This window comes from Saccostrea cucullata, unplaced genomic scaffold, assembly GCF_032062105.1.
Source record: "Saccostrea cucullata isolate Sc308-1 unplaced genomic scaffold, CSIRO_AGI_Scuc_v1 ctg229, whole genome shotgun sequence".
In the NCBI taxonomy this organism is placed as follows: domain Eukaryota; kingdom Metazoa; phylum Mollusca; class Bivalvia; order Ostreida; family Ostreidae; genus Saccostrea; species Saccostrea cuccullata.
In genome coordinates this window covers 3617-28861 of record NW_026928915.1, presented here as the reverse complement: position 1 = coordinate 28861, position 25245 = coordinate 3617, and the positions used below count along the sequence as shown (strand labels likewise).

Here is a 25245-nt window from a genome sequence, read left to right as displayed (position 1 = left end):
TTTACAAGATCACTCCCGGACAAAAAAGTACCCAGGAAGAAGAAAAATAATAATAACTAGAATCTTGTTGCCATGGCAACAAATAAGTCTTCCGTTTTTCTAAATCTGTAAGAATTTGCTATTTTCTCTGCAAAAAACAAAGATATCATATGTACTCTGAAAGAAAAAAAACTGCAAAAAGGTCTTTCAGTACTTAAGGTACTTTGATTTTCATGACCAATCTTGTTCTTATGCATTTTGGCACTCATAAGAGCTACACGTGTACCATAGACAAACCAACGGACGAACGAACACCGTACTCTCATAAAGTTCACTGTGTTCATGTTCTGGCACAATTGTGATGGTGTTATAAAAATATCATGAACTAAGTTAGTACCACATTAAACGTAAAGTCGTTGATTTTTACAGTTATACTATCGAGATTTGTCAGCAGAAAGATTATTCGAATTCAACTACAGGAATTATTCAGAGATTAATTGATTATATGTTGTTTAATGTCCCTCTCGAGAATTTTTCACATGGAGAAGCCTCCACTCGCCGGTGGAGACTGCAAAATGTTGTCCTATAATTTGGCTCTAATCGCCATTGAGCAGTGAGGAATCTTTTTGAGTCAGTACCATCTTACACACGGGACCTCGATTTAAACGATCTCATCTGACGGACCGGTCTCCACGTCCCACAACTGAAGTCCATAATACAGATATATGATGCTCTAGCCATGTTAAAACTTTTTATTTTATTTTTCATTTCTCAAATTTGTTGCATCAGATTTTCTTAAAGATCATACTTAATAAAAATCATTTCGAACAACTTTATTGCAATGCATACAGCGTCTGGTGATTTTGATTGACAGGTCAATACATGTGCACTTAGTGTAATACTTCTTAAGCAGAAAAAATATACAGAGAGTGACTATGACGGACTATGAAATCAGAAAATATTTAATAAAGAATGGGTACAACTGATATAGAACTGATTTTTTGTCTATGTAAATGGATAGGATGATCAGGATTAAAAGGGAATATCTCTCTCTCTCTCTCTCTCTCTCTCTCTCTCTCTCTCTCTCTCTCAGACATGTAAATTTCAGTATCTTGCGTAATGAAAAATCTACTATTATAGAATATGAATTATGTATACATGTTAATGGTAATTACAACCAAACGTTCCAGATTTAATTGTATAACGAATTTATAATTCAAAGGCCTATAGTTGCAATAATGTCTCCGAATAAAATTAAGAGGGGGAGGGGCTTCAAAAGAATTACATACTCGGTAATTTTATGTTTTATGAATTAAAAGAAAAATACTTAAGGTTGCATGTACATACATATAATTATATAGCATTGCATAAAATTGTGTTCATTCGTATACTTTATCTAACATATCAACAGACCTTTGCAGATGTTTTTGTATCATGTTTTTAGCGTAGCATTATTTCTCACAGAAACGCGTAACTTTCACATAATGTTAACCCTTTGAGTACTAGTATTTCACAAAAATCCAAGAATCGCTTTTTCTCATCTTTAATAACTTCTCGGGTATATAAAAGTATAGATCATGTATAATAAATAACACTATAAGACTTTTAATCAATGAAATATACGTGTTAAAACCAAATCCAATCTATAGATTGATTTTCTTTCTTTTAAGTTGCAGATATCAATTTATTTCTAAAGGCTTTACAACGGTATTACATTACTCTTCTATCTCTCAGTTCCCCTTTGAGTACATATAATATTTTAGAATCGAAAATAAAACTCGGATTCTGGGATAATTTCGCATTCAAATTAGAGAATGAATTAAGAATATTTTTTTTTTAAATATAATCATAACAGACATTACAGATTTACACTACGCTGACAACTTTAAACTGTGTATATACTAAAAGCAGTAACCAACGTAATCTTTCATGCAGAAGTGGATATGGAAACTCAAAGTCTAAATATTTTTTTATGTGAAAAGTGTGGATATAGACGTCTGCGACGTCATGGATACTACCTCCGCCTTTATCTCGAAAGTTCTATTCCCACTTACAAGTCAGAGTTATCTATCTTTGCTCATTGTCACTACGTAAATAGAGAAAATGAATTTATTGACGGAACCTTAAATCTCCAAAATGCAGAATCTGATTGAATAAATAATATGTTTAGTATTTTTGTAGAATAATTTGTATATACATCGCTGTTATGTATACTGCGTACAATATTATTTTCTTCAAAGTGCTTAGTTGACACAGAACGGATATTTTTTTTAAGATATAAATTTGTAAATCAAAAACTTTCAATATACAGACTAACACTACACAGCCAAATTTAAACTAATATGCATATAGTGAATTAAGTAACATGCAAAAGAGAGAATATTGAATGTGTAAATATGTTGATCTGGAGAGCGTATATATGTCTATAACGTCATCAATACTATTTCCGCCTTTATCTCGAAAGTTCTATTCTCATTCACAGGTCAGAGTTATCTTTCTTTGCCCACCTTATACATACTACGTAAATAGAGAAAATTTCGTACCGAAAATATACAAAATGCGGAATCTGATTTAAAAACAAATTATATATTTAGTATTTGTAGAAAAATGTCTGTTTTACATAAAAATATCTTGAAAAAATATCTAAAAACAAAAAAATCAAAAATTGACCAAAAACAAACTCACTTCCGGTTCGGACAGGAAGTACTGGAAACACACGAAAACAACTTCAAAACAAATAGAATATTATGATCTAATACTCCTGTAAATTTCATATCTTTACCTCAAACCGTTTCCGAGAAAACTGCCGGACAAAAGTCCATTTTAAAATTCGAAAATCGGCCATAACTTCGGACCGGAAGTGAATTTTTCAAAAAACGGAATTTTATATAAACTTCATATATCAACCTACTTACATGAGAAAAATTGTGAAAATCTATCCAGCCATCTCTGAGTAATCGCGCTCACAAAATTTGGGAGGAATAATAATAATAATAATAACTAGAATCTTGTTGCCATGGCAACAAATAAGTCTTCCGTTCTTCTAAATCTGTAAGAATTTGCTTTTTTCTCTGCAAAAAAATAGATATCATATGTACTCTGAAAGAAAAAAAAAACTGCAAAAAGGTCTTTCAGTACTTAAGGTACTTTGATTTTCATGACCAATCTTGTTCTTATGCATTTTGGCACTCATAAGAGTTACACGTGTATCATAGACAAACCAACGGACGAACGAACACCGTACTCTCATAAACTTCACTGTGTTTATGTTCTGGCACAATTGTGATGGTGTTATAAAAATGTCATGAACTAAGTTAGTACCACATTAAACGTAAAGTCGTTGATTTTTACAGTAATACTATCGAGATTTGTCAGCAGAAAGATTATTCAACTACAGGAATTATTCAGCAATCGATTAATTGATTATATGTTGTTTAATGTCCCTCTCGAGAATTTTTCACATGGAGAAGCCTCCACTCGCTGGTGGAGACTGCAAAATGTTGTCCTATAATTTGGCTCTAATCGCCATTGAGCATTGACGAATCTTTTTGAGTCAGTACCATCTGACACACGGTTTTAAACGATCTCATCTGACGGACAGGTCTCCACGTCCCACAACTGAAGTCCATAATACAGATCTATATATGATGCTCTAGCCATGTTTTTATTTTATTTTTCATTTCTCAAATTTGTTGCATCAGATTTTCTTAAAGATCATACTTAATAAAAATCATTTCGAACAACTTTATTGCAATGCATACAGCGTCCGGTGATTTTGATTGACAGGTCAATACATGTGCACTTAGTGTAATACTTCTTAAGCAGAAAAAAATATACAGAGAGTGACTATGACGGACTATGAAATCAGAAAATATTTAATAAAGAATGGGTACAACTGATATAGAACTGATTTTTTGTCTATGTAAATGGATAGGATAATCAGGATTAAAAGGGAATCTCTCTCTCTCTCTCTCAGACATGTAAATTTCAGTATCTTGCGTAATGAAAAATCTACTATTATTGAATGTGAATTCTGCATACATGTTAATGTTAATTATAACCAAATGTTCCAGATTTAATTGTATAGCGAATTTATAATTCAAAGGCCTACAGTTGCAATAATGTCTCCGATTAAAATCAAGAGGAGGGGGGGGGGGGCTTCAAAAGAATTACATACTCGGTAATTTTATGTTTTATGAATTAAAAGGAAAATACTTAAGGTTGCATGTACATACATATAATTATATAGCATTGCATAAAATTGTGTTCATTCGTATTCGTATTCGTACTTTATCTATAGTCTGTCCCACCAAGCTACTGTAAGCACTTTTCGCAAAATATCTCAAAATATATAAATACCTTGGCTTTCAACCCAGTTCCGATCGATAGATCATTTTTTTTCCAACCTTCCTCCGTTTATCCGAACCCTCGAGGTCAACCAGTGCATACACACGGCGGCAAATTCAAAGTCTACGGAGATTTAACATTGTCAAAATGGCCACCACTTCGGAAGGGGATCGTCCATTGTTCGTAATTTTCCGTACGTTGCCGTCAGTAAGGAAATGACGTCACACACGTTCGGGAGTGCTCTATGGTTATCGACGTCCGAAAAACCTATAACGCCCGAGACTTCCAAGTATATATTTTTACCACAAAAAAAATACGTCTTCAAATAAAAAACAAACTTTTATACCCAGACTGAGACCGAAGGGACCAAAGATTCATAAAAGGGTAATGCATAAAAGCAAAGAGATATGACTCAATTCGTACATAACATTTGGATAAAATAATCGAGGCTACTCTACTGCAAATTTAGCTCAAGTGCAATTAGTTTTATAATTTATCAGCCAACACGTAAAATTAGAGATCAATCAAAGTAATATCACCAGTATTAAGATTTTTTAAAATTATAATTGCTGCCTTACCTTAACGTTTCACCGTAGCTTTCCTTATAAATCCAACTCCTTATAGTTTGTTAAAAACTGTAACACTGTCAAAATAAGTATCATATTATCGTTTCTATGTCACAGTATGTGAACAAGTGGTGTCCTCACATGCACATGCCACAGTATTCCTTGACTTTGTTATACTTCCAACTCTCTGAACAGATAAATCCTTCGTTGTTATTTTATTTTTCATCTCGGTGCAAAACAACGTTTGTTGTCTGCATCAAACTACGTCACCAATGAATTTTGACCTTGCCCTTCCAAACCTTCCTGTAATCTATATCGGTGTTAGGTAAATTCAGACCCAGGCTATACTTTTTTGTTTACCTTAAATATAACACAATACCAAAATTCAAAATATTCCTATACACATAAAATTAAAATACATAACGCAAGTGTGAAGTATTTTGATTTTTTAAAAATATAGGCCTATATTATCTTTTTTTTCCCTTCTCTATTTCAATTAAATAATTTTAACAGATAGCATTTTATGAGTTTTCAGAACAAAAATTTTCATTGCAGGAATCTGAATAGCTGCCTGGTGCAACTACAAGATAGAAAAGCACAAACATGTACATTATATATACTAAGCCATAAGTACCTGCAGATACAAATATGTATATTGAAGGTATGAAATAATGCAGGTTTCTTGAGTTTGATTATTGAGTCCCAGCAATTTTTTTTTCTTTTGTATTTTTAAAGTAAGTTTATTCATTGACAATTCCCTAGTACACAAACATACATATATGCCTATATCATATACCTAGTAGTGTATCAGCCTTGATACAGATGTTTTGGACTAGGTGAGACAGACGAGTGCCTCGTAATTCCCCCCCCCCCCCCCCCCCCCAAAAAAAAATAATTGTCTTGTTTCCTGCAACCAGCCTGAAAAAAAATCGGGTAGGTAAGCAGGAAAATTATGTTATTTTTTAATTTCTTTTTATTTTCGATATGAACTAATACAAAACCAAATTAAACATCATAGACCAATATTTTCATTACAAATTAAATTTTCTCTTTTGATGCATGACTCAATGGTACATGTATGTTATGAAAGTCCATATTTAAAACATACATGTACAGTGTCATAAAATACCACTTGAATATTCATTATTTTTTTAAGTTTTGGAACATGAAATTAAGGAAATTCCAGATTTTTACCAAACCTAAAAAACTTTAGGGTAAGGTGCAAAAAATTAGGGTAAGTTGGGTAACAGGAAACAAGACTATTATTTATTTGGGCCTGAGTAGAGCTGTCTCGCCCTCGGGGCTGAGATATCTCTGTCTTGGCCCATTGTCAAGGGGCTGTCTTGCCCTCAAATGTCAAATCATTATTTCTGTTTATTTATGTGAATTAAGAATAAAATTCATATTTAAGAAATTTAAGTAAGAGATTTTATATCCAAAATTTGTCTAGAATCTTTAAAATTTATTTATGGTAGAATATTGAGAAAATTGTAAAATACTTTGGAATCATTTTATTATACCTGTCTAAAATAGGCAAAGTAATTTTGAAATACTTTTACAGTAAAACTTGTTTAGTACGAACACAGGTATTGTGAATTCACAGATATAGCGAGGTAACCTTGGATCCCCAGCTATGTAAATGTAATGAATTCCTTATACAATAAAACAAATTATGGGTATAGCAAAGTATTTTCAAAGGTTCCATTGACTTTTTTTAACAGAGTTTTACTATATAAGGTAAACATTTTGACTTTTTACAAGACCTTTCTGAGAACTTCAAACAACCTTAGAGGACATTGACAAGATATAAACATTATCATGATAAAATGAAAACTGTTGCATGAAGAGATTTAATTTTTCAAGCTTTGTTTTGAGATTCTGAATTAAATTATAAATTAAATAGTTATCCTTCCTTGGCTGAGGATCCAAGTACCTTAACAGATTTTTAATAAGTCTTGTAAAATTATAGTTGCTTGAAACATAAAGCAGTTTTAGATTATAGGATAAACCAGTTTGTTTGAACTGTTTTCATCGTTTTATTTAGTAAAATTTAAAAATATTTTAAAGACAAATGATTTGTTTGTCCTATATTTAAGGATATTAGATCAAAATCAGAAGAATAAATGTCTATAAAAGTCAAGCGCCCACTGATGCTGGAGTCCATGCTGTAGAAAAGACATGAAACAAAAGTGAGAAAATGTCAACATCAGTTATCTATGACTGAAGATGGAGATTGTCTCTATTGTAAAATTTCCAAGGAAAATGGTGTTGTCTGGCTCATCCAGTGATCACTCCATTTGCAGATTACCAGGTAATCTTTGGTTTTGTCAATACTTTGTGCCTGAAAAAAAAATTAATGATAAAACATTTTAATTCGTCATAAAGATTTCAGAGCATAAAAAATACTTTTAAATTTGTGCAATTTGAAATTTAAAGATACAATAAAAATTCAGATCGTACTCATCATATATTAATATAAATTGTTTACTTATTAAAAATACATATACTTGGTTAATTCTCATTTTCAGGTTCCAATCTGAAGTATACATTGGAAGAGCAAAATCTTTCTCATTCATATAAACAATTACTACCTGTGATCCAGAAGAATGTCCTGATTGTTTAGTCCCACATAAGATGGATTTCAATCTAACACGTTATTCTGAAAAATTGAGTGAACAGTCTTCTTAATGCAGGAATTCTTTGTCACAATATCTCGACTCTGCATGGTCATCAAAACTTTGGACTCTTGTGAATTATTCAACCTATAAAAACATAATTTTGTATTAAAGTAATAAAAGTATAATCAAATATTCTATGCTTCAGTTATAATTACATTTTTTTTATCAATGTTTGTTTATTCTTTCAAATGGTGAGATTGTGCAGTATTAAAGGTGCTTAGACAAAGATTTGCAGTTAATATTTTCTCAAATTTTCTGTAAAATATCACGACTTATATAACAAGAGGCTCACGAGAAACATCACTTATAATTGCCTGAATAGCTTTGACCATTCAGTTCTTTACAAGATTTCCCCCTTGTTATACCTTTTGTGACCCAACCTAAACCCTGTGGTCATAATTTGAACAATTTAAAATCTACATTACCTCACAATGATTTTGCATAAGTTTCAGCTTTGCTTGCCTTCCCAAGAAGAAGATTTTTTAATAGATTTTTCTTGTATACTTCAATGTAAAACTTGGGTTCCCTATTGTGGTCCCACCCTACCCCAGGGGTCATAATTTAATTATTTAGAATCTATTAGAATCCCAGGATGCTTCTGCATAAGTTTCAACTTTTCTGGCCCAATGGTTTTCTGGAAGAAGATTACGAATGCTGAGGGGAAAATATACACTTGAAAGATTAGAGGGAAAATTGTAACATGTATGCACATCTGACAGGTGTTCAGACTCAGAGCTTCAAACAAGAGGCCCAGGGGCCACAATGCTCACCTGAGAACATCAGCTACTAAAAGTTTACTGGGGGGGGGGGGGGCTTCAATTTAAACCCCCAGGGAATCATGACTTGAACAATTTAGAATCTACACTACCTGAGGATGATTCCATATAAATATCACTAATCATGGCTTTGAAGTACTTAAAAAGAAGATTTTGAAAGGTTTCCCTACATATTCCTATGTAAAACTTTGGTCGGCCATTTTGACCCCACCCTAGCCCTGGGGGTCATGATTTGAACAAACTTGAATCTACACATCTACCTGAGGATAATTGCACATGTGTTTCATCTTTCCTGTCTGAATGGTGCTTGGGAAGAAAAGTTTTAAAGATTTTTCCTGTATATTCCTATGTAAAACTTTGATCGGCCATTTTGGACCCACCCTACCCCTGAGGGTCATGATTTGAACAAATTTGAATCTACACTACCTGAGGATGATTCCACATGAGTTTCATCTTTCCTGGCCCAGCGGATCTCGAGAAGAAGATTTTTTTAAAATGCCATTAATTTTTCTCTAATTCATAATTATCTCCCCTTGGAAGGTGTGGCACTTTATTTGAACAAACTTGAATCCCCTTTACTCAAGGATACTTTGTAGCAAGTTTGGTTGAAATTTTCCCAGTGGTTCTTGAGAAGAAGATGAAAATGTGAAAAATTTACAACGATGATGACAACAGACAAAGGACAAATTTTGATCAGAAAAGCTCACTTGAGCCTTTGGCTCAGGTGAGCTAACAATCATTCTCAAAACATGTATTTAAAAGAGACAGGATTTTTTGAAGATCTTGAATATTATAGTAAACTTACTGCTTTTGTTATGCTTATCATCTTTACTTTAGGTTTCTGGTCTACTTCTCTCCTTATGCTGCAGTGGCTAAATCAAGCTTAACGTTGCTGAAAGAAGAGAAAGTGTCATAAAAAAGTAGAGGACATCAATTTCATTATAAACAATAGTGTTCCAAGGAACAAATATGTCACATGCTTTTAGCTTCTTTAAAGATTATCTATAAAATCTGAGAGTTGTCAGCTACCGGTATTTTTATGCTACTAGCATATAAGTATACAAAATGCAACCCTCAACTGAATAATTAAGTTGAAATCATCATAAATAGTTATTATTTTACATGTGTTAATAAGTGTTTCAAAGCAATTGTCACATTGAAAGATCCACTTTGTGGGATTCCAACCCAATTAATGTATTTTCATAATGTTTAAGATATCAGTTTTTGTGGTTTACTGAATATCATACAGTTTAAAAGAAGAGTTTTATGAGTTCATAAACATATATAAAATTAATGTTAATTATCAACACCCGTCAATCAATATTCAAAAGTCTTTAGTTAATTTAAATTTTCTGAGGTATCTTTGTAAAGTAGGTCAAAGTTCAAGTCAACAAAATATACAGTACTAGCAAATAAAGGCAACAATGTAAACAAAATATTGTAAATATTAATAAATCTTTGAGTCTGGAATTTTTTAATGACACTTTGATATCAATTTCATCAATACTATTAAGCCAAAAAAGATACCTACCAACCCACCTTGAAAAATGTGTGTCAGAGTACATCAAACAAAAATATTTTAATTATGGCCTACGGTTTTTAAAAACAAGTACTTTAAATGAAAATCTAGGAATTTTAAAATTAAGTTCACATTTAAGCAGTATAGGACTTTACAGAAAAAAATTATGCTGTTCAGGCCAGGTGCAGCTTTAAAATAGTCTTCCCTCTCCCAACTCAGGATTAGCATGATTAGGTTGGTAGGTAGATGAGAAAATTAATCTCAGAAAAATTAATTATAAATTAATAATTTATTCTCCAGAATACAAAAAAAGTTAATTGCTTCCTGGAGATTAAAAAAAGTTTTGCGTCATTTTAGCCAGTTGGTTGGGACAGGGCAATCAAATTTTTTTTTCGAGATGGCTAGACTGAGAATTTGAACTCTGAATATGTGCATGACAGCTGGTATGAATTACATGTAATGGAAATATATCTGATGTTACATGTATATCTATTATCAATTTTATTTTAAAGTCTGTACTCAGATGAAATGATTCAGCCTATCTTAACTTTTTATGCTGATCAAATTATACAGACATAATCTGACATGTTCTGTTTATTTATTTTTTTTTTCTGTTTTCCTTTCATGAATACTATACATATTATAATTATTTTCTCATTTAAATTGTAAGGTCAAGACAAATCATTATTTTCTGAAAAAGTATGTGCATATTCATCTACCTTATGCCTGGTTCTGCTAATTAATTCATCAATATGCATGCATGTACATTAAGGACCATTATAGAACTCAATCCAAAGACTTGATGAAAAAATATATGCACATTTTAATATTGTAAAAAGTTTTGAAAAATAATTCCAAAATGTGTTATCTATTGAAAGCTCTGTTTTGATGTCCCCAGGGTGTTGATACTACACATAAATGAAAAAATAAAAATACACTTTAGATCTGTAGCTTGTTATTTATTTGCCAAATGCATGTACATGAAATGTTATAAATTGAAAATGAAAGTAGGAATAAAATTTTTAAACTCTAGTTACTAGCTATTATTTTCTTTTAGGTATTATTTCATCTAATTGTTTGACCATATTCGTGTTCCTTTATAATCATAGAAACACCCCTTTACATTTTTCAATTTTCACACATGGGCTTACATACAGACCGTTACAGAGCACGAACGGTTGACCATGAGCACTAACAAGAGAGCTGTTGTTTTAATGTCAGCAATATCACGCGTTTTGAAATATATATATTCTTAGCATTTGTAGACACTTCTTTCTTGTGTGTATATAAGCTAGTAAAACAACAACAGCTGCAAAAAATACCATAGAATAAATAAACAACTTACGTAAACACTGGGCCTGGCGAGGCTGCTTGCATCATCATGTCAACAGCCATTATCCACAAGTTGTACTTCGTTAGATTCGGACTATTTTCTCGTAGTTTATAATTAAATTTGTTAAATGCTGTTAAAATTTATTTTAATTCAAAGTAAAAGTTATATTATCAATAAAAGCAATTTAAATTAATTCCTTATATTTTTAACGATTTTTTGGAAATTTACTCTGCAAAGGACGACTACTCCCTTCGAAAACTGGTTCCCGGCCCCGTAATCTAGACGCTAATGGACGAGTTTACCATGTTAAATCTCCGTAGACTTTGAATTTGCCGCCGTGTGTATGCACTGGTTGACCTCGAGGGTTCGGATAAACGGAGGAAGGTTGGAAAAAAAATGATCTATCGATCGGAACTGGGTTGAAAGCCAAGGTATTTATATATTTTGAGATATTTTGCGAAAAGTGCTTACAGTAACTTGGTGGGACAGACTATAACATATCAACAGACCTTTGCAGATGTTTTTGTATCATGTTTTTAGCGTAGCATTATTTCACACAGAAACGCGTAACTTTCACATAATGTTAACCCTTTGAGTACTTGTATTTCACAAAAATCCAAGAATCGCTTTTTCTCTAATCTTTAATAACTTCTCGGGTATATAAAAGTATAGATCATGTAAAATAAATAACACTATAAGACTTTTAATCAATGAAATATACGTGTTAAAACCAAATCCAATCTATAGATCGATTTTTTTTTCGTTTAAGTTGCAGATATCAATTTATTTCTAAAGGCTTTACACCTACTCTTCTATCTCTCAGTTCCCTTTTGAGTAAATATAATATTTTAGAATCGACAATAAAAGTCGGATTCCGGGATAATTTCGCATTCAAATTAGAGAATGAATTAAGAATATTTTTTTTAAATATAATCATAACAGACATTACAGATTTACACTACGCTGACAACTTTAAACTATGCATATACTGAAAGCAGTAACCAACGTACTCTTTCATGCAGAAGTGGATATGGAAACTCGAAGTCTAATTATTTTTTTTATGTGAAAAGTGTGGATATAGACGTCTGCGTCGTCATGGATACTACCTCCGCCTTTATCTAGAAAGTTCTATTCCCACTTACAAGTCAGAGTTATCTATCTTTGCTCATTGTCACTACGTAAATAGAGAAAATGAATTTATTGACGGAACCTTAAATCTCCAAAAAGCAGAATCCGACTGAATAAATAATATGTTTAGTATTTTTGTAGAATGATTTGTATATATATCGCTGTAATGTATACTGCGTAAAATATTATTTTCTTCAAAGTGCTTGGTTGACACAGAACGGATATTTTTTTTTAGATATAAATGTAAATTAAAAACTTTCAATATACAGACTAACACTACACAGCCAAATTCAAATTAATATGCATATAGTGAATTAAGTAACATGCAAAAGAGAGAATATTGAATGTGTAAATATGTTGATCTGGAGAGCGTATATATGTCTCTAACGTCATCAATACTATTTCCGCCTTTATCTCGAAAGTTCTATTCTCATTCACAGGTCAGAGTTATCTTTCTTTGCCCAACTTATACATACTACGTAAATAGAGAAAACTTCGGTACCGAAAATATACAAAATGCGGAATCTGATTTAAAAACAAATTATATATTTAGTATTTGTAGAAAAATGTCGGTTTTACATAAGAATATCTTAAAAAAATATCTAAAAACAAAAAAATCAAAAATTGACCAAACACAAATTCACTTCCGGTTCGGACAGGAAGTACTGGAAACACATGAAAACAACTTCAAAACAAATAGAATATCATGATCTAATACTCCTGTAAATTTCATATCTTTACCTCAAACCGTTTCCGAGAAAACTGCCGGACAAAAGTCCATTTTAAAATTCGAAAATCGGCCATAACTTCGGACCGGAAGTGAATTTTTCAAAAAACGGAATTTTATATAAACTTCATATATCAACCTATTTACATGAGAAAAATTGTGAAAATCTTTCCAGCCATCTCTGAGTAATCGCGCTCACAAAATTTGGGAGGAATAATAATAATAATAATAATAATAATAAAAAGAAACAATACAAACACTATAAGTCTTCCGTTGTGAACGGAAGACTTAAAAAGAAACAATACAAACACTATAAGTCTTCCGTTGTGAACGGAAGACTTAACTAGATGCGATCTCGTTGCAAGCAACGAGTAGGTCTTCCGTCCGATATCTGATGGAATAAGACCTGTGTTGGGATAATTCCACTGATAGGATAAAAAATGTCAAAAAGGCACAAGAATTCTTCAAAATATGTTTAGAAACACAAAAAAATGTAGGATCTATCAATTCCAATCAACTTCAGGTTCTACTTCTTCACTTCCGGTGCGACCGTATGTGCTCAAAACTACTTTCAACTCTACGTCAAGCATGCAGTAATCATCCCTAAAAGCTTCGATGGAAAATACTCAGTTTTAGACAACTTCCGGTTTGAACGAACCGTTCTTCCGATGGAAATATTAAGATGCTACGCATTCTTTAAATCTCTATAATGAACAATTACATTCATTAGAAAATGAAGAAAAAAATCGCTATACATGAACATTTATTTAAATATCATGTACTTCCGGTTTACAACGGAAGTGTCGACGGAAAAAGTGAACAAATTAAATACAAAGTATGCATATTGTTGGGAACATTATTTTGACCATCTTCTGTTCAATATTGCTTATCAAAATATTCACGCTTTTCGAGATATAAAGCGTCAAAGATTTAGCATTCTAGCCCCCTGTGACCCTTTATTACGTAACATATGATCAAATTTTTAGTAGATATTGTTGCAAATAGTTAAGTTGAATATCTTTGCTTCAGTAATGTATCACAAATTATTATACCTCTGTTTATTTTTTCTATATAAAAAGAAGACTAATAAACATGCTATTTTTTCTAAACAGTCTCTACCGTGAAATAGTTTTTGTGCTATTTGCCCAAGGTGAATAGTCCTCAAACTATTCAACGGCAGCATTCCATTTCCCTCGCTTTTCATCTCTGAAAAACTTCTGATTTTACATGGATTGTGACGCGTATATATTATGACGTAACAAAAGTTAAGTCAGCACCGGTATAATATGGAATATCATAATTGTGTGTACCCTGGACTTCCAAAAGTTAACAAAAGTTAAGTCGGCATCGGTATAATAAAACACCTATTTACTGACTATTCGGACAATAGCAAGTTTATCGTCCCCCTCGACAGCAAACTATTTCCCTCGGCTGCGCCTCGGGAAATAGTTTGCTGTCTTGGGGAACGATAAACTTGCTATTGTCCTCATAGCCAGTAAATAGGTGTATAATATTGATCATTTAAGAGTTAAAGACGAGAGACTTTTAGCCCCTCTATGCCCCTAATTTGAAGGGCTAACCCCATTTTCTTCATATCAAATGAAAGGGCTTACTATATTGCACATTTTTTATTATATATGTCTTAACAAAATATTAACCAGTAAAAAGATATAAAAGAAAACGTATCAATTTTTGCGAGATGCGCATGAGCCTATTTTTCGAGCCCAGGCGAGCGTCGATGCCTTTTTACCTGGAAAGCTCTATATACAAAATGTCACATCTACTAACCTTCCTCTACCTTCACTGAAAATCTCAAGTCGATATCTTTAGTCGTTTAGGAGGAGATCTCAGGACAAGCCGACCCTCTAAAAATCAGAAAATCGACCATATCTCACGACCGGAAGTGACGTTATCAACGACGAAAATTTCCGACAAGGTTCAGATAAATATCTATCAGATTTGAAAGTTTGGTGAATATCAGGCGAGCCGTTTCCGAGAAATCGCGTGCACAAAATCGGTAAGAAAAATAATAATAGGGAAAAAGAAACCGAACGAAAACAATAAGGTCTTCCGTTGGAGACGGAAGACCTTAATAATAAGAAACAGAGTAAAAACAATATGTTCCCCAACTTCGTTTGGGGAACATAATAACTAGTGCTAATTGTAACGGGAACCGTTACAGATGTTCCCCAACGCTCCCCAACTCCCTTTTGGTGCCATATTCTCTCTAAGCTTCATAAAAAAGTCATCTGTGCATTTCTTACTTTAACAACGTTTTCCCAGATGGATACCAATTATTATATTCAAATTTTAGAATTCATGTGCGTAATGACCATATCATTTTGTCTTCACTATCTATATATTTTAATATACTATACATTAAAATATTTAGTCCAAAAGTATTAAAATAACTCATTCAATTGTATTTTTATATTCACTCGATCCAAATGCACGCACGTGCGTGCACGTGTATGGTGACCATGCCTTCTTGTAGCAGTCCCTTATATCTATCTTTGTTCTAAATCCCATCCTGTTTGGTTGAAAACCAAGGGAGGAATAGCTATTTAAAGTTTCAGCCAATCAGATTGCAGCGCACGTGCATGCGCGTGATTTTATGAAAATTATTATATATCATATTGTAGGATATCCTAATGCATGAGTATGTATTAAATTTCAAAGCATTTCATCAAAAAACAAAGGAGATATAGCCATTTAAAGTTTCAGCCAATCAGATTGCAGCACACGTGCATGCTCTTTATTTCTTGAAATGTTTTGTATATCGTATTACAGGATATCCTAATGTATGACGATGTTTTAAATTTCAAAGCATTTCATCAAAAAACAAAGGAGATATAGCCATTTAAAGTTTCAGCCAATCAGATTGCAGCACACGTGCATGCGCTTTATTTCTTGAAATGTTTTGTATATCGTATTACAGGATATCCTAATGTATGACTATGTTTTAAATTTCAAAGCATTTCGTCAAAAAACCAAGGAGATATAGCCTTTTAAAGTTTCAGCCAATCAGATTGCAGCACACGTGCATGCGCTTTATTTCTTGAAATGTTTTGTATATCGTATTACAGGATATCCTAATGTATGACTATGTTTTAAATTTCAAAGCATTTCGTCAAAAAACCAAGGAGATATAGCCTTTTAAAGTTTCAGCCAATCAGATTGCAGCACAAGTTCATGCGCTTTATTTCTTGAAATGTTCTGCAAATCATATTACAGGATATCCTAATGTACGATTATGTTTTAAATTTCAAAGCATTTCGTCAAGAAACAAAGTAGATATTGCCTTTTAAAGTTTCAGCCAATCAGATTGCAGCACACGTGCATGCACGTGATTTCATAATTTTTTACCATATCATATTGTAGGATATCTTAATTCGTGACTATATTTAAAATTTCAAAGGATTTCGTCAAAAAACAAAAGAGATATTGAGGTTTTTGTTTCAGCCAATCAGAGCAAAGCACACGTGCATGCGCGTGAGTTTCTTCTAATTTGACAGTGTCATATTATTAACACTATTAATATATACTTATGTAGTGAGTTTGATAGCATTTCATCAAAAAATGTAAAAGTTATGGCCATATTAAGTATACTAGTCATTTTATTCATTTCACGCGCCCGCACGTGCAGGCGTATGCGCGCAAAATGACCTTCGTTCCGCACACGTACACTACACACCTATTAACCCTAAAAAGGTTTTAGCTCAGTTGGGTGAACAGTTTCTGAGAACACTCGCGGACAAAAAAGTACCGGAGAACAAATAAGAAAAAAAATAATAATAATAATAAGAAACCGAGTAAAAACAATATGTTCCCAAACTCCGTTTGGGGAACATAATAATAATAAGAAACAGAGTAAAAACAATATGTTCCCCAACTTCGTTTGGGGAACATAATAAAGGTGATGAACACTTTAGGTCTAATTTTAAATAATGGGGACCAATGACTCATACAAGTTTCATGTACTTGTACTTCTGAAATGAAAGAAAAAGTCTCACATACCCCATGCTCCCCAAACAGTCAAAGTGCTAAAATTCCTGGAAAAAATAAAGGAATCAGAATTTCCTGGTGATATGCACATCTGCACAATGTGTCCTAAATATCTGCAAAGTGTGACGAAATTGTGTGCAGCGGTTTATGAGTAGTTGCACTGACAAACTGTTCATCTCTATATTCAAGATATAGCCAAAAATCTTAGTTGAAAATTGTGGAAATGCCAGGAAATATGAAGAAATCGGAATTTCCTGGTAATATGCACATCTACACAATGTGTCCTAAATATCTGCCAAGTTTGACGAAATTTTGTGCAGCAGTTTATGAGGAGTGGCACTGACAAACTGTTCATCTCTTTATTCAAAATATGGCCAAAAATCTAGTGGAAAAGTGTGGAAATTCCCAGAAAAAATAAAGTAATCGGAATTTCCTGGTAATATGCAATCTACACCTTGTGTCCTAAATATCTGCAGAGCTTGACAAAATTGTGTACTGCAGTTTATGAGGAGTTGTGCTGACAAAAAAACAAGACTGACAGACTGACTGACGGAGGGTCAAAAACATTATACCTCATGCAACTTGTTGCGTGGGGTATAATTATGCATCAAGTTAATTAAATTTTAAAATATTTTTTGCATATTAAAGAATGACAAGTACTTTAAAAAGATATTAATTTATTGAGCAAAGAAAATATTCTTTCATGTTTCGTCACAAGACAAAAAGTTTTTTCTCCTGTTTGTATTTTGACAGTAGTGAAAGAGTAATTGAGGGCTTCACTATAGACAAGGCTGTGTCCAGGTGCTCTCCTGTGATGACATCAGACGAAAAGTTCTCTGTCAATGCCAGCAAGGCAGCCTGTCAATAGAAGTCGCAGAATGTTATTGTCTGACGGTGATATTGCAAAAACATTTTGCAACTCAACCAATATTTCTTTCAATCAAATGAGTCTATATTTTATTATAAAAACATTCAAATTCTTTCAGTATCTACACATGTACTTGTAGTATACCTCACGGCAGAGATTTTTTAGATCTGCTCCTGTGTAGTTCTCAGTCTTTGTGGCAAGATCAGTCAAATTGGCATCTTTCACTGGCATGGTTTTTGTGCAGATTTTCAGAATTTCTAGCCTACCCTGTACAGAACAAAATTCAGTTTGAACAACAAAATAACAGTACATGCCTATATAAATACAGATTTAATGTCAATGGGATCTCATTTAAAGAGGGTGCAACACTTTCTGTGATAAAAATTAAATTCCCTTCACCCAATCATCCCTTTTGTCAAGTTTGGTAGAATTTGGCTGAGTGGTTCTTGAGAAAAAGTCGAAAATATGAAAAGTTAACAGACAACAGATAGTCACTTGACACTTTTTCATCAGAAAGGTCACTTGAGCCTCTGGATCAGGTGAGCTGGAAAAAAAACCATGCATCAATACCTGTATATCTGGTGGGGGTACAAACACTGATCTGTCAAATCTGCCTGGTCTGGTAAGAGCCTCATCCAACATGTCCTGTCGATTTGTAGCAGCTACTACCAGTACACTCTTATTAGCTAGGTCTATGACTGATCCATCCTGAAATTTTGTGGTCTTTTAAATACAATGAAACTGTTTATTTTAGTAATTTTTCAGATTTCATAACAAAATAAAATCTCAAAAGTAATTTTTTCACTCTCCTCACTGAGCCATTTGACTAAAAATTGAAAGCCAATATGGAGAATCAAGTTGTAAAAATTAAGTCGCAAAATAGTTTAGGTCAATCTTTTGTCATCTCTGATTTGACGCTTGTTTTATAAAATCAATATAGAATGCCTGGCATCCATTGCTAAGTAAACTATCAAATTTCCTTGAGAAATAAAGCACACAAAGCATCGTGATTTTTATATCTACAAGCATTCAAGGTATATGTATGCTCATCACTGGGATGTTTTTATCCACCACTAAAATATTCATATCCACTAGAGATGTAAGATTTATACCACTCCTGTTTGTAAAGAATCTGTTTTCTCATCCAATCTGATTCCAATTCCATCCATCTCATTGAGTAATGTAGACAGTACCCTCTCTTGGACCCCACGTTGTGATGTCCCATCAGACCGCTTGCCAATGATGGAGTCTATCTCATCCAAGAAAATAAGAGAAGGGGCACCAGCACGGGCTCTCTGGAATACCTAAGAGAGAAAATGATCTTTACCTGGTAATTTTCAAACCACTAAAAAATAATGCATGGTTCTTTAAGTGTAACAATTTTTTAAATGCTCTTTAAAGCATCCATGAAATTCACAATTAATAAGAATTTACTTACATTTATTTTATTTGGCAGAAGAATAATTCAGTTCAATTCATTACGGATAAGTCTAACAATTCTAAAATCTTGTATTAAAGGCTAATAGAGCAACCATTCCTGATTCTACAGATGATAAATTGTAGAATCAAGTTATCAAAACACATCTAACTTCTTATACCTCTGAGATGAGTTTCTCCGAGTCCCCAACAAAGGGAGAGAACAGCTGGGCCCCACTAATGGACAGGAATGTGGCATTAGATGAGGTAGCCACTGCCTTGACCAGTGTGGTCTTACAGCATCCTGGGGGCCCATACAATAGAACACCACGTGGGCTTGGTTAGGCCCATGACGAAAAGCTTCTGGGTGTTTAATGGGCCACTCCACTGCCTGAAAAATTTAAAGTCCTGATGAGATCAATAAATGTCATTGCAGTAATGATACATTTAGTTAACATAACGAAGTGAATTAATTTCAATACATGTACTGCAATACTGCTTATTGGAACAAATGGAAAGGAAAGGACTGCAAAATGACCTCTCAGTTTTACTAGTTATTTGACCTGGGAATGGTGACAGATTTACAGAGTTGAATCAAGATAAAAAGAAAAGTCTTGATTTCAAAATAGAATGTATTTCTAGTATATTCGAACCTGCTGAATTTTCAGTTTCACTTCCTCCAGACCTCCGATATCCTCCCAGTGTACAGGTCAAAATCAGTGGTGCATGGTGACCCCTTCTGGGTGGAGGGCATCACTTTCCTCAGGGCTTCCTTAAAATGTTCTGTTGTTATCAATGGAGTATCCACTACCTAAAAGTAAGATTTCTGAAACTAAATTGATGTCTACAGGAGATCAGTTTTTAAAATCAGATTTTGTTGGCATTTTTAATTCTATTTTGTGGTTACCTTATTATCTGTAGAATCTGACTGAAGAAAGCTCATGGCTCTAAATGCTGCTTCATGGCTGAGAGACATCAGGTCAGCTCCTACATATCCATTGGTCATCTTGGCTATCTCATTTAGATTCAGTCCGGGGTAACTCTTAATCCAGAACACTGGTGTCTCAATATTTCTTTCCTCTGACTAAGTGTAGGAACATTTATCATAATCTAAAAGGTTTAAAAAATATTTCAATTAGAACTTCCATCTAAAAGTATAACTGGTATGTTTATGGGAAATTTTTGCCCCCATTTTCTTTTCACCCCTTCCGCTTTCACGCAGCTGGGCAAATTTAAAATGGTATAAATTTAAAGAAAGCATTTCTTAAATAGAACTGTGACTGGGTGAATTTAAGACAGGCAAACATGTCTCACATTGTGTACAATTACATACTTTATGACAGTTGACTATCATAGTCACAGTTGACTTCATTCAGTTGTACCCTTTGACTTATATGATGACAAACATCCCTTATACATACATGTCTACAAAAATTAATTGACTTCTGACCTCTTTGTCCAGCCTTCCTGGTCGCCTCACACTCGGGTCAAGAGCCGCTGGTCTGTTGGTGGCCCCGATCACAGCTAAGTTTGTACAGTCACTTATTCTGTCTAGGTAATTAAGAAACACGCTAGTTGATCGAGTATTATTGGTATCGTAAGTCCACCTTTTGGACAAACAGAATCAATCTCATCCAGGAAAATAACACAAGGGCCCTCCTCACTCATGAGGAAGGCTTTCTCAAAAAACTTTAATCCCTTGTTTCCCCGACGTGATCCAAACACTTCTGGTCCATTAATGGAGATTAGGAAAGCATTACATTTGTTACAGATGTGTTTGACAAGGGAAGTCTTCCCTGTTCCTGGTGGGCCCCGAAGAAGAACTCCCCTGGGGAGCCTCAAGATGTTGTTTACATTAGATTTTACACTAAATGATGCAGAGAGAAATTCCATCAACTCTTCCTCAACTTTATCTAAGCCTCCTAAAGGAGTAGTCTGAGCAATAGTTTGTTTTTGCATGTAATGTTCTCTCTTTGTATATCATTCACAGTTATAGTCGTGGCATTGTCAACAATACAATAATCCTGATCAGATACACTGTCTATCATAATAATGGAAATCCCATGTAATTTTGCCAGCATACAAGTCTCCTTGTCCACAACAGCCTTAGAAGATACACAGGTTTTATATAACAGCCCCCTACAGATATCCTCCAATTTACTTGCACACTCTGTCTTCATTTTCCTGTAAACTTTAACTTCTTGTGCCTTTGTCACTACAATACTCACACTAACACCTTTACCTAGTACAACATCCAGTTGTTTAATCGTACAGGACTTCCCTGTCTTCCCTTCAGTTGGCCTTGTCACTGCAGTGCCCACTTCTATCCCAGTTCCTGATAAGTGAGGCATAGACCAAACTTGACAAATGTATTCAGTGTTCTCCAGTGAAATGGCTGCAAAAGATCCTGGCTTAATCCCAAGTTGTTTGAGAGTAGGTATGTCAACTTTACATTTCTGTGTTGTAATGTCTGTATTTTTCCTCACCAACTGCTTATGCTCCATTGTTTCCTGAATACCAAAGAAGATATTCAAATTAAAATCAAGATATTTTGTTTAATGATATGTCAATCAGAAGGGTAAAATTGCTATCCGTAAGACTAAGCAGCCATGTTATATTGCATTCGGATTTAATCAGACAGAATGCCTCTTTCACTAGAATTTCAAAGCAAAAATTCAAACTATTTCTTAACAAATCTCAAAAGAGCATGTTTATTACACTGTCCCAAAATTCATTACATTGTAAATAATTTTGCCAAAAATATTCAAGATGAAACACCTAGATCTAGGGATAGCAACTAAATAAACGGTGAAACAACTGGGACAATCAATTTCAAACAGGAGGGGAGTTTTACCCCAGAAGTGAGAACTTTTCACTGACCAGAGATTCCTCTGGCTCTATCCCCCGCTTTCGTATTATGGTATGTGCTCGGGGTGTTAAGTCTGAGGAATTTCGGATCAACTTTACACCTCGGTCACCCAGGGACCTATATAGTAAAAGGTCCCTGGGTACCTAATGATTGTTTACAAACATCTCTCAACAATATAATTTTCAAGAAACAAGATAAAATATGGACTTAAAATAGAACGATCTATAATTTCCTCGAGTATTATATCATGACACCCACCAACGATGGTTTTCTCCTGGTTTTAAATCATGTGGGATGCATTCACATGGGGGCTGACATCTTGAATTTATAACGAGGTTAACGGTGTCAAGTGTAATTTTCTAGTCGTTATCAAATATGAATTTACAACTTCAAGGTGTTTTAACCTAAAATAATTTGACTAGAATTAATATCTTTTATACCGATATATTGTGTTTAAATATTTTCCCTATGTCTTTAAAATTTGTATGAAATCTATACGTCAAAAAATGTAATACAATAATTGTAAATCCAGGATAAACTACATGGGACAAAAACTCATACGACACCGCAATTACCCAAACATCCAAGAATGACACTCAGATTGTCTAAATCGTTTGCTTTTTGTAAAAGTTTTTGTTTTGCGCATAGTAGAACATTTCATATAAGTTCAGTATCATTTGCAAAGAAAGATGGTAAGTAATTTTGTAAATAGCGATATAAATGAATAAAGGTTAACAGTGAAAAAACGTTTACAAGGGGGGGGGGGGGGTTTAAACTGATCACTAATGGTTTAATAGTAGTAAATAGCTTTCTAGCTCACCTGAGGGGAAGGCTCAAGAGTCAGCCTTTTTTACTGAAGATTGTCTGACATGTGTTGTTTATAAACTTATCACATATTTTACTTCTTCGTAAATAAGAACCACTGAACCAATTTCAACCAGACATGCCAAAAAGCATTCTTGGGTGAGATTGAAATTTAATCAAAGGAATTATGATGCCCTCTTTCAAGGAGAAGACAGTTTAGAATTTGTTTATGTATGTTATCATCATTTAAAAATCTCAAGATCCACTAAACCAGAAAAATAAACCTTAATGTGAGACTAGCATCACCATCGTCTCAATCCACGGTTCGGAGTCCGCATATATAGCTCTCTCCTACCCGTGGCTGCATCACAAAAAATGTCGTAATCTTTAATATTTACGCCTCTCTACTGTTACGTCATATTTAGTCAGTGACAAGTTTTGTTTCCATCGCAATTTAAATCATTACAATTTACATCAGCAGTATTTCGTACACTATGGTTGGGTATTGAAAGGTCGCATGAAGGTTAATTTCCTCATGTGCTTAGACTTCTAGTTGTTTAGTATTTACTCATGATCAACAAAATTCCTCACTAACCACAGCCAGAATGGGAGAGGATCGTGCATTTTGGCCGTGGTTTGCTGAGTTGAAATGGAGCATCACTAGCCTAAGTATTCACTACATGCTGTAGATTCAAAAATACAGGGTACTTATGTCTATATCATATAATAATTATATGACCCAAGGGTAGGATGGGACACAACAGGAGGTCAAATTTTAACATCAATTATATATCTTTGTAAAAACTCTCTTCTCAAGAACAGCAATGCCATTATTAGTCATATTAATAAACTCATAAACGATCAAAGGATTACATATTAAGATTAGGCAGGAAAAGTATCTGCTGTTGAAGAACAGAGGGTCATTGGTTACTCCGGTGAGCATTGTGGCCCATGGGCCTCTTGTATGATGTTTGTTATTTATATAATTTGCTGAGCTTTACAGCTTTTTATTTTGCACATATTTTATTGACACAGACTCAATGGGATTAGACAAGTTTTTATACCTAGGATAGTTTTCTTTATGCAAGTAAATATCTGGTACATATTTTGTTCTCTCTTTTTTTTTTAATAATTTGATTTATTAATATGCTTGGATTCATATGTTGATTGATATTAATTCATGACAGTTTCTTTCTCTAGTAAAAGGACTAGCAAAAAAGGTGGACAAATTCTTGGATGCTGAAAAAGACCCTGAAAAACTGTGTAAATATGTATGTGGTGCAAACATAATGAACAAAGGATCTGACCCAGAAATAAAGCCTGACAGGGAATATCCAGACTGGCTCTGGAATCTAAAAATAGAAAGAGGTGCTTACGAACATGAACCCGGCACTCATAAGTATTGGAGGCTAGTGCGTAGAAGAACTATACAACAGATGAACAAAGAGAGGAAAAAAGTGTGATTTGCAAGCATTGTATTTATAGCTAGAAGACTGCATTATCATATATGTCACTCAGGATAACTTGTTTGCAAAAATAAATTGTGCTTATACCAATCACCCGAAGAAAAAACTTTAGTTTTTTATGCATGGGTAATATTAATACACATTGCAAACAAAGAATCACAGTTCACGTTAGTATGCATGTCTTGCCAAAAACATGACACCTTTCTGATAAATCAACCAGGCATTTTGAATTAGAAAGAGGTACTCTTTCATAATATCTGATGGATATTAATGTCAGTGACCTGTATTGACTTTCATTGTTTTATTTTGCGAATATTTACGGGTCATATTTTTCAAAATGAAGAGTTCTGTTGATTAATTTTTACATATTTCAGCTAATGTGGCCACGGGTGAATACAGACCACTGCTTTGTTTACATTAGACATTTCTTATATCTTGGATATTGATTACATTTGAAAGATAATAAGAAAAAAATGATTGTCTTACATAAAAATAATTTGACCCAGGATATTTATCTGCATTCCTTTATAAATACAAGTTGTTCATAAAGATGGCAGAAAATAAATTAGAAACCTTTAAAGAAAATATTGAAGTAGAAACATACATTTTTCAACTTTCCCCCAAATTTTGGTGAATTGTTCAATCATGAAATTGTAAGATGGTCAAATATTTCTTCTTTAGTGAGAAGGGCTTCAGAATACATAAACTTATTAATAAGATAATTCACTTTCTGGGGGAAAAGTTTGTTTGTATTATATATCCTT

The 25245-nt window shown here is 33.5% G+C and overlaps 1 protein-coding gene, 2 long non-coding RNA genes and 1 pseudogene across 3 annotated transcripts; 2 read left to right on the top strand and 2 right to left on the bottom strand.

The window, feature by feature from the left end:
* Positions 1–7118: 7118 nt before the first annotated feature.
* On the top strand, positions 7119–7702 carry LOC134279178 (uncharacterized). Its single transcript, XR_009994595.1, has 2 exons — positions 7119–7203; positions 7421–7702. It is a non-coding gene; the product is annotated as an uncharacterized LOC134279178 (long non-coding RNA).
* Positions 7138–11239, bottom strand: LOC134279177 (uncharacterized). The gene is made up of 4 exons (XR_009994594.1): positions 11211–11239; positions 9152–9238; positions 7484–7654; positions 7138–7233 (listed from the first exon to the last, which is right to left on the bottom strand). It is a non-coding gene; the product is annotated as an uncharacterized LOC134279177 (long non-coding RNA).
* Positions 11240–17769: 6530 nt separating this feature from the next.
* On the bottom strand, positions 17770–22314 carry LOC134279176 (ATPase family gene 2 protein homolog B-like; annotated as a pseudogene).
* Positions 22315–22759: 445 nt separating this feature from the next.
* LOC134279175 (large ribosomal subunit protein mL54-like) lies at positions 22760–24571 on the top strand. The gene is made up of 2 exons (XM_062761527.1): positions 22760–22903; positions 24216–24571. Exons 1-2 carry the CDS (start codon positions 22801–22803, stop codon positions 24476–24478), a joined length of 366 nt encoding a protein of 121 aa, XP_062617511.1. The 5' UTR covers positions 22760–22800; the 3' UTR covers positions 24479–24571.
* Positions 24572–25245: the final 674 nt, after the last annotated feature.

Excerpts from the sequence above, each read along its gene's own strand:
- LOC134279175 (XM_062761527.1), top strand. The coding sequence starts at position 22,801 with ATGACACTCAGATTGTCTAAATCGTTTGCTTTTTGTAAAAGTTTTTGT. Across the intron at positions 22,904-24,215 it reads ATCATTTGCAAAGAAAGATG|TAAAAGGACTAGCAAAAAAG; the intron begins GTAAGTAATTTT and ends TTCTTTCTCTAG.